This window comes from Thermobia domestica, chromosome 17 (genome assembly GCF_964235325.1).
Source record: "Thermobia domestica chromosome 17, izTheDome1.hap1.1, whole genome shotgun sequence".
NCBI classification, from domain to species: Eukaryota; Metazoa; Arthropoda; class Insecta; order Zygentoma; family Lepismatidae; genus Thermobia; species Thermobia domestica.
In genome coordinates this window covers 12761410-12771638 of record NC_137470.1, presented here as the reverse complement: position 1 = coordinate 12771638, position 10229 = coordinate 12761410, and the positions used below count along the sequence as shown (strand labels likewise).

General features: G+C 38.1%; 1 protein-coding gene across 3 annotated transcripts in view; it reads left to right on the top strand.

Annotated features, from left to right (window-relative positions):
• The first annotated feature begins 9055 nt into the window (after positions 1–9055).
• The window catches only part of LOC145674550 (uncharacterized), a 48616-nt gene continuing 47442 nt past the window's right edge, over positions 9056–10229 (top strand). For all 3 annotated transcript variants that reach the window (XM_081744718.1, XM_081744719.1, XM_081744722.1), the window contains exon 1: positions 9056–9625. In XM_081744718.1, the coding sequence (XP_081600844.1) occupies positions 9261–9625 (365 nt within the window). In that variant the 5' untranslated portion in view covers positions 9056–9260. The remainder of the gene's footprint in view (positions 9626–10229) is intronic.

The window sequence follows — 10229 nt, the reverse complement described above, 5'->3', positions numbered from 1 at the left end:
ATCTCATATAGAGCATAATCTTTAGTACAGTTTTGGCGTCACAAATATGCAGATATTTGCGTTCTGTACGTTCTAACAGTTAGCAATGGTTCCCAGACCTAGCAGAATTGTACTGAAACTGAACTATAGTGCTGCCAAAATGTCTTGAGCTGAGGCAAAAATGCGAACTAAAGCTCACACCCACGCGTGGAACAAATAAGGGTTCAGCTGTTGCTAAGTGAGAGAGCCTTAGCAAAAGAGAGCGGAAATCCTTCAGCCAATAGCAGCGCTTGGAACGGAAGACTAGGTGTCAAGTCAATGTGGTTTATCTATTGAAAACTCCGAATAGAGTTTACTTAGCTATAATGGAGTTTATTTTTTTTAACGCTTTCAATTCTACCTTGATGTTCTTTATATCTTCTCGAGGTTTTAGATGGTAGTGAAAACAATCGATGTTGTAACTTAATTCTAAAAAGTGTCATTTTATGATTGTAAAATGTATTTTCTAGGGATTGGAAAGGGTGAGATTATGCTTTATTGCTAATCGCTGTGAAATAAAGTTAATCGCTGTGAAATGAAGTATTAAGAAAATACCAGAAAGCTCATTGTTAATTGGGTTCCAAGTTTTGACAATGATTAATTGCCTTTCCTAGATCTGTTTACTTCGGGGACCCCTTAGTATTAAAGTCCCATATGACCTATGTCATCCATATATTTCCCTAGGATGAATTATTCCACGTAACACATGCATGAATACAATTCAAATTATATTATTTTTAATGCTACTATTAGCAGCGTACATAAGATCCCATGCCCCCAACCGCCCGCAATATCGCAAATGGGCCCCCGCCCATATAGCACAAGTATGGCCACGGGATGTCCGAGACTGAGCCCGCAACGGACGACGGGACATCCCGGGATTATCCGAATGTGCTCCCGGGACATCCGCGGGACTTCCGCGGGAGATCCAGATGTCCGCTAATATCCCGGGATACGGGATATTCAACGGGACCACGAAGGGATGTCTATTGGTTTTCCCTCGGACCTCCTATTCCATCTGGGACGTCCCTCGGACATCCTACATGGGAATCCTTCAGGACGTCCCATGCAGGACGTCCATGGGATGTCTTCTCATTGTCCCGATAATCCCGGGAACCGAATGGATGAATGGGATCAGAATGGGACATCCCAGGGACGTAGTGTGCTATGTGGGCGTCAATATTCGTGCGCTATTGTTAGGTATACCGCATTAGAAACCTTACCTTGCTATCCCCCCTCTTCTTTATCGACTCGAACTTTAAAGAAATTATGATTGCATCAGCAATGGAAACCTCCTTCTACCCGAGTTTTGAAAACAAGTAAAAAAGAAGTTACATAAAAATCATAAGTTAGAAAAACAAAGATTTGCAAGAAAGGAGTGGTACGTTTGCATTGGGGTTCATTATTTCCCGTGTACTTTATATGTACGATAAAAAGAAACCGCCCCAATCTAATGCCCTGTTCATTCCGGCAGCTTTGTAATGTCTTTATTACTCTTAGATAAGAACATGGATAATATTCCATGAAAATCCCCTCCCTCTCCTTCAACGGATCTCAAGAAATTTGATTAGTGCTGCCAACTTGCGGCCACCTTGTCAGTGATAATTCTCATACAACAAGGCCACGTACATTCACAGAATTGCTTTATCTCCATAGCACTGACCTAGTGAAGACGTTCAATTCTTTGGCCAAAGTATTTTTCAAGTTCACTCAACAATACATGTGCTTTTCCATATGTTTTTGTTTACATCGTGTCTTATTCGTTACATTGGAAACATGAAATGTTTTTTAGTGCTTTGTATATTTAAGTGCAGTGTTTGGTAAACGATTTATTGAATATCTTCGATTTTTTTGTGTGAGATTTATTCCTGTTTTTTTTTTTTTTTTTTTTTTTTTTTTTTTTAATAAAAGAGATACTGAAGAACAGAAATTTATTCCTTTCTCTTTTTGTTTGTTGTCACAATGTACTTCATGTATTTTATTTATCGTATAGTGACGTCAATCATAACAATATACGCAGACAACTATCAAAATAGTGGTTACGACGATGCGTGTTTTCTTTAAATCGCATGTCTAAGTTTACCGGTGGGAGTGTGAAGAGACTAATATTTATTATTTATTGACTTTCGTTGATCTTCCAGAAAATCATTTATTGTTTGTATAAGAAACATGATTTTCTTTAAGACTTATCATCGGTGTTGCGAGACTATTTCTTTTTTCTCTTCCTAATTACATAAAACTATTTCTTATCTGCCAAAGAACGCTAGTCACTCGGAAGTCTTAGTTAATGAAATTTATTTATATCTGAGAACTTAGTCAATGTTTTTCTTCCGTAATTTTGTGTTTTCGTAGCTAAATCGTGGAAGTGTTTGTTTATGTTATATAATGCATTATGTCAATGTGTATTTTATGTAATAAAGCTGAGAGAGCTCCTTTCCCAACTATCTATCCATCTATGACGTCATGAGTACCTGTTGAGACGAAAACATCATATCTACACGTGCCTGGATTCAGCAGGAATACCAGCAGATCTATGTCTTTAAATACTCTTTCCAACCCGGAAACGAGGAGTGACACGGAGTCACACGGAGCCTATGGAGTAAGTCGGAGTCTTTGGAGTCGGTTATCGATGTTAGTCTCCAGAGTCTGTCGAGAGTCGGTCTTCGGAGTCATCATAGGACTCAGTCGCGGAGTTGTCAAAAGACTGTCAACGGAGTCGGATCGGTGAGTGCACGGCAGTCAATTAGGTACACCGAGAGTAAATTAGAAAACGAACCGAACAATCTGTAATTCGGTTATCGACATACAGAACGACGGACGAACAACAGGAGGATAGCAGGAAGGCCAGCAGAGTTGGAGCTACAGGTACTGTGATGTCAGATTTCTTCCTTTCTTTTCCTTACCTCTCCACTCTCTCTCTCTCTTTCCAAAAAAGCTGATATCCTAATTTTTATTTCTCTTAAAATCAGACGGGTGTCGTCCGGTCCCAGGACCCGTTCTAGCCTTGAGAAACATCCCAAGAATCTCACTTTGACGACACAGCTTTCTTTGAAAATACTTTTCAAATTTAGCACCCGTAAAAGCACTGTGCAAACAGGTATGTACTAGAGATGGGAAGTTTGATTCCTTTTATGGAATCTCCTCCTTTGATTCTGTTCACTAGAAGAACTCATAAAAAGGAACGACTGCATGAAACGAGTCGTTCCTTTCTAACATGAGTACTTTGATTCCATCGGAGATGCAAGCTACACATGTTCGTTCATTTCCCCCGTTGTATATCGTGAAAACTCGGAAACCTTGGGTTGTGGTGGAACCAATACATTTAAATCTTGCAGGAAGTTGTAAAAAAAAAAAAAAAAAAAAAAAAAAAAAACTATTGCCATCTCATCTGTTTCTGCTGGTCTGACTGTATTGTCATATTGGTATTGTTTGAAGAAACATAAAATTTCCGTCTATCTACCCGGTACCCATCTTCTCTTCCTCTGTTTCTCTTGGCGGGCACGGACCCAAATAAAGAAAACAACAACAACAAAGAAATGAACATTGGAAACAAGGAACGAGTACAATAAAGTTCTTCAAGGTGAATGAACTATAAGAATGGGTTGTCATTCTTTTTTTCTCTTACTTATAATACCAAGGAAACAGTGGCAGAACCCCAGAATCAGCCCCCACGCAAAAATTCTTCTCGATCCCCCGCACGAAAATTCATATCACCCCACTCTCTCGCAAAATTCTTGTCAGGGCCTATAAAGCAATTCAATCTTTTCATGTATTTTCCCAACACAGATATTCGAAATGAGGCAATGATTGTACTATGTAACACAAGTATCTAACTATCAGAAAACTATTTTTGCATGAGAACTGTTACGTTGTTTAAAACTGTATTTACTACATGTGAATGGACTGTTTATGATTATTGGGGGCGCGATGGCTCAGTGGTAGAGCACTTACCTCTGATGCGAAAGGTCGCGGGTTCGTTCCCCGTCCAAGTAAGTTTGTGGTGGACGACATCGTTGCTCGTGGATTTTCTCGAGGTTCTCCCACTTTCTCACTCCACCATTTCTTTCATCATCATTCACTTGCAATTTCATCCGTCTCCTTTAGCACTCCGTTTTCATAATCGTGGGAATTAAACTAAAGCTTTCCCTTCTTTTGTTTATGATTATTACACTGTTGTACTGCAACGAACATATGTGTATTTGTATACGCCTGATTCAGTGTTGAATTCAGATTTTTGTACAAGGAGGGGCAATAGATATTCTAGATATACACTGTATTCTAGATATGCACTATATATATATATTCAAGGAGGGCTGAGTCCCCTTGAGCATGTCTGAATTCAACACTGGACTGATTCGCAGTGAGAGTTCAGAGGAAGAAAAGTGTTATCTACTTTTCCAGTGACCTTTTGATTACATCATTAAAAGTTACATCATAACGCATGAAAACTAATTGTATTCAAATAAATTTTGAATGCAATGGAAAGACCACTCACATATTAATTAAATCCAGTTTTAAAGGAATTGCTAATAATCTTAACGCAGAGTAATGTTCTTGATTATTAATTACTTATGTTTACATTGTGTTATTCATTCCCTCATTTCAAATCTCCGTGTTGGTATGAAACGTAAAAGGATTGAATTGTTTTGAATTGAATTGAATTGAATTGAAAATGCCTTTATTCATGAGGCGAGGTTCAGCCGTAGGCTGCTCTACCACCTAACCTCAACAAAAGTACAATCAGGAATGTCACATGAGAATATATATAAAGATATTATACACGTGCATATATAACGACAATAAACATATAGCGTTTAGTTAACTACAAACTAATATGATATATATATATATATATATTGAAGAAAACCAATATGAAGTAAGAATATAATAGTTGTTCAGGTACAATAGACCTAATACTTGTCCTCTATACTACAATATGCATACAAAATTGGTTTATTTGCTGCAGGCTAAGGCGTAGGTGTTCAAGCTAAGTTTCTGTTGATGTAAAAGATGATCCTTTACCCTACGTTTGAAGGTCAAAAATCCTTTGCACTCGATTATATCGGAAGGTAATGAATTCCAGGCTCTCACGGCTGAAATAGAGAATGATTTCGCTGCTTTTGTTAATGTATGCCGCGGGATGTCAAATGTACGGGAACGTTTTGTTTCGTATGAATGGATTTCATTTCGGAACGTCAGCTTACTTTTAAGATATAGGGGACCATTATTGTGTATGACTTTGTGTATCTGGCAGTACAGATGCAACAAACGCCTCCTTGACATTGTTAGAATGTTGTTTTGATTTAGTAAGGGCAGTATATGTTCACATTTTCGCGTGTTATAGATAAATCTCATGCAGGCATTTTGAACTTTTTGGATTGATATTGCTAAGGATTTAGTAATGGCTGGTCCATATACAGAATCACAATAGTCGAACAGTGGAAAAATAAGCGTGTTCACTAAATACAGTTTTGTGTTCTGATTTAGAAAATCATTATATTTGTATAATAATCGCAGAATTGATATTGATTTATTAGAAACAGTAGATATATGTCGCTGCCATTTTAACTCACCATCTAGTATTAATCCGAGATTTTTTACTGAAGGTGAGTAATCTAACGGCGTGTCTCGAATGGAAATATTAATTTGTCCAGTTTCCAATTTCCTAAGATTTTCTCTTGTTCCCATGACTGTAAATATGCATTTACTTGCGTTTATTTTCAGGGAATTGGACAAGCACCAATCACTAGATATTTCTAAGTCCTCATTGATGAGGGCTGCACTTTGTAAGGCGTGCTCTGGAGACGTGGCTAAGCAGAGTTGTGTATCATCCGCGTACAGATGTATTCTAGAGTGTAGCTTTGGTACGTCTGCTGTATATAGACAAAATAGCAGAGGTCCTAGTATTGATCCCTGTGGCACTCCTCTTTGAAGATTGATTCGGTTTGATACTGCAAGTTTAGGATCTCTTAGTACCACTCTTTGTTGCCTATCTGAAAGATATGATCTGAACCACTGGATCGTGTTAGTGGAAAAGTTATAGTATTTCATTTTAGCTAGGAGTAAGTCGTGATGAACTGAATCAAATGCTTTAGTAAGATCTAATAATACCAGAAATGATATCTGGTTGTTATCTAATGCTCGAAAAATGTCGTCAGTGATATGAAGTAGGGCTGTGGCAGTGCTATGTGAATTGCGAAAGCCTGATTGGTGTAGGGGTAAGATGTAATTATTAATGACGTAATCATTGTGCTGGTTATGCACAAGTTTCTCCATAACTTTGGATAATATTGGTAATAGGCTAATAGGCCTAAGGTCGTTTAGAGATGACACATTTTGCTTTTTCGCTATAGGCATTACAAAAGCTTCTTTCCAGGATAATGGAAAGGAGCATGTGGTTATGGAATAATTTATTATATGTGTTAAAGGTGATATAATATGTGGTAAAACAAGTCTAAGCATCTTTCCTTTTTTGTAGACTTAACTTGCCGTTATAAGAAGTTTTTGCTGAACGGGGAGGTGAGAAGAATTTTTGTGTGTGGGAGGGGCTCGAATATGAGGTTCCACCACTGGTTAGTATTATTTTATGTTTTAATTTGTCATTTGCCTCAATTTCTTTGTTTCTTTCGCGGAGCTCAGCTCGCATTATACGATACTCATGTATGTTTAAATATTTCTTTTCAATGGTCCTTTCTTTGTGTCCAGCTGGAGTCGGGAGTGGAGGGGAACTTCGTGGTAAATCGGAAGTATATATTCGCCACTCAAAAACAAGGCCAATATGATTCCCTTTCGTTCACTGCCAGTTTTGACGGCATTGTTTGATTCCTTTGTTCCACATCCACTTTTGACTCTATTTGTGAAGCCCCTCGTTCCTCGTTTTTTGTAGTAGTTTGTACGACAATGTTGAGAAAACGAAGGAAAGTTTGATTCCATGATTCCTTCGTTCACGCTACTCTTTGTTTTGTTTAGGAGTTGGCGGGGCGAGAGGAGGGAATGGCCGTTCTTTCGTTTATAGCTTTGTAGAAGGGAACTTCGTTAATTTTCGCAGCAAAACGGAAGTGTTCAACCGAAGATGTTCAGCCAGTATCGTCTACGTCTAGTGTTTCTTCCATTTGCCAAAGGCGACACACATGCTGCTTTGCAATGCATACGCGTTGCTTTCAAAATGAATTTGATTCCTTTCAAGGATTCGTTCCATTCGTTCTCAGAAAGGATTCGTTCCAAAGGAACGACTCGTTCGCGAACGACACATCTGTAGTACGCACGAACGTGTGGGGGTATGAGGACAAGAGATGACCTGGAATTCCTACCTCTATGTAATAACTTGATGAGTATTTTACAGAGTTAATATACAATACATATTCAAGCTGAATTTACTCTAATTAAAAAAAAAAAAAAAAAAAAACAGAGATCACTCCCAATAAAATTCCTGCGGATACGTGGCTGCACGGGAGATGTATACAGATTTTTATCAATATAGTAGTCATTGAAAAACGCGAAATTTTACTTATATCTTGCGAGGGTTACGCCCTCTATCCGGGTTGAGAGGTGACATTATTGGGGCAGAGAGGATATTGGAGCTGGTCTAAGGGATATGTAGGAAGACTGGAGCATCATTTTATATATACCACTTTATTATATTTCATCTTTATTTCATTATATTATACAAGTATGGTATCCACTTGGTCATTATGATCTTGTGATCATAATCATTAGGGCTGGGAAAGATGATGATGAGGTGCACTTGACAGGACAAACACAAACAAGTTGTTAAAAACACGAATGCTGGTTATCTTCTTGTCCAGGGGCTACTCTGGACAGTGATGAAGACGAGTGAAGCCCTGTTAGTATGATGAGTTCACAGTGCAACATATGTGGGCGAGACGTGATGGGGAAGATGGTCGGAAGCGTAGGCAGAAGCGACAAAATGATCGGGGTGGTCAGGTGGAATTGTTTTCAGATAAAGGGAGAAGAGCAAAGATAGAGGGCAAGTGACTAAATTATATCCCAGATCGTAGTGGCGGTCGATGTCCATGGTGTCCAGAAGTAAAGGATGTCTTTGCTGAAATCGGGTGGTAATGAATTTGAGCCTTAACTTTTCTATGTGATGAAGTATGGTAGGAAAAGTTATGCGGTCATACAACTCCTGCGTTGGACTCGGGAGCTTGATTCGATAAGCTAAACGGAAAGCATGGCGTTCGAGTACTTTCAATTTGGCATAGAAAAAAGGCAAAGCACTAACCCAGGCAGGGTGGCCGTACGTCAAGATGGGACGTAAAAATACCTTGTAGGTATTCAGGACTGTATTAGGCTGTAATCCCCAGGTGGTGCCAATAAGACGTTTAAGTAGATTTAGTCGATTGTAATGGCAGACGGACGTGCAGTATTATAATGATTCGTAATGAGATTTATGAGTCTGAGTAATTGGTCGTTGATGCTAAAATTAGGACGGAAACCAGCCTGATGCACAGGTAACAGATTATGGGTAGTGAGATGAAGATGAAGTCTGATGACAATGATGCGTTCTAGGATTTTACTAAGTACGGAGGTTAGTTGAATCGGTCGGGATAACAGGTTCGTAGCTATGTTTAAGAATTGCCTTTAGATGAACTGCATTTATGAGATATCTCTAATAAAAATAAAAAATTCTACTTACAAGTTAGTTAAATTAAATCTAATGAATATTTTCAGTCATAAAAATTTTAATAAATATTACCCTTCATAGAAATTTTAAAATGTTAGTGCCAATCATAAAATTTCACCATATCTCATTGATTACTAAAATGCCCTCATATCTGTCTGATTACTGAAAACTTGTCCTATAATGTCCTGATATGCTTGTCACCTTTTAATCAAGGGGTCCCGGGTTTCCGGTGTGGGCACAGGAAATATTTTGCAGTCTTATTAACATTTTTTTTTGTATCATTCAAGTTTAATTTTATAATGTAGCGGAAAATAACGGAATTTCAGTAATGGTAGCGGAACGTGGCGGAATTTTGACGGCAAAGTAGCGACTTTTCGAGCTGGAGACCTGGCAACACTGCACTGCAATGAATGCGTTCAAATGTGTTGTTTTCAATCAACAATTATTCCGGATATTATTAAAATCTGACCGTATTTTTGATTGCAAGTATAAAGTTGCTTCTATGAACGTTCTTGTGAGTCATTTCGTTAACACTGGCGGTATAAAAAATTAAAGGTATTAAGCTTGTCTGCAAATTCGTATTAAATGTGAAGTTCTAATGGCTGGTGAGGCTGAGGCGTCAATTAAGTTGGAATCGATGTGCAAAGAAGAAATCGAGAATGTCGTTCATCAGGAAGATCCACTCGAAGGGAAAGGGTGGACATACGAATTGATGACTGACAACAAAGAATCAATATTATCTACATCGGAAGGAGGGCAAACTATATCCGAGAAGGATTTACCAATGTATTCTTTGGACGTGCAATTAAACATCGATACGGTGAAATCAGAATTTCCAGTAGAAGATCCTGTATTTGAAAGTAATAAAAAAACGCTAACAAAAAGAGTGGTTGAGGAGACTTGCGCGTCATACTCTAATGACTACAAACAATTAACAACAAAAAGTTCAGTTCAGCGAAAAAGGTAATGATATATTTTCGGTGCAGTTTTACTATATGGATTCATAGATTTATAAAATTTACATATGAAATTTTTAATAATACCTTAATTATTTTTTACGGATCCATAGATTAGGAAAGGCACAGAAAAATTTTGGAAGGTCTGTAATTTCCCCATTTTATGTCGAGAACAGAACCGAACCAAAACCTGCGTGGCTTCTAACCCGTTCCTACTACTATTACTACTACTACTGTCCGTTTCTACCGCTACTTTACTCCTCCTACTCCTATTACTATTGCTGCTTACTCCTATTCCTGCGTTCCTACTACTACCGCTACTCTTACTCCTCCTATTACTACTTATACTATGGAACCGTATAGTAAAACTACACGTTGCTGGGAATGGCATTAGTGCTTTTAGTGATCACCTAGCACAGATTGGTTGGTGTTTTGCAGAAGATCTGATAAAATGAACCTGCACCAGAGATTGAGAGAGCACACATCAAAAATCATTGCTGAAGGTACAGAAAGTGAAACCAGAGAGAAAGAAGTATGTTTTTTTAAAATGAATTTCTGTGTGCATCCTTATAGTAAAACTGCACGATATTTTCTATATAGTAATTCGTTCA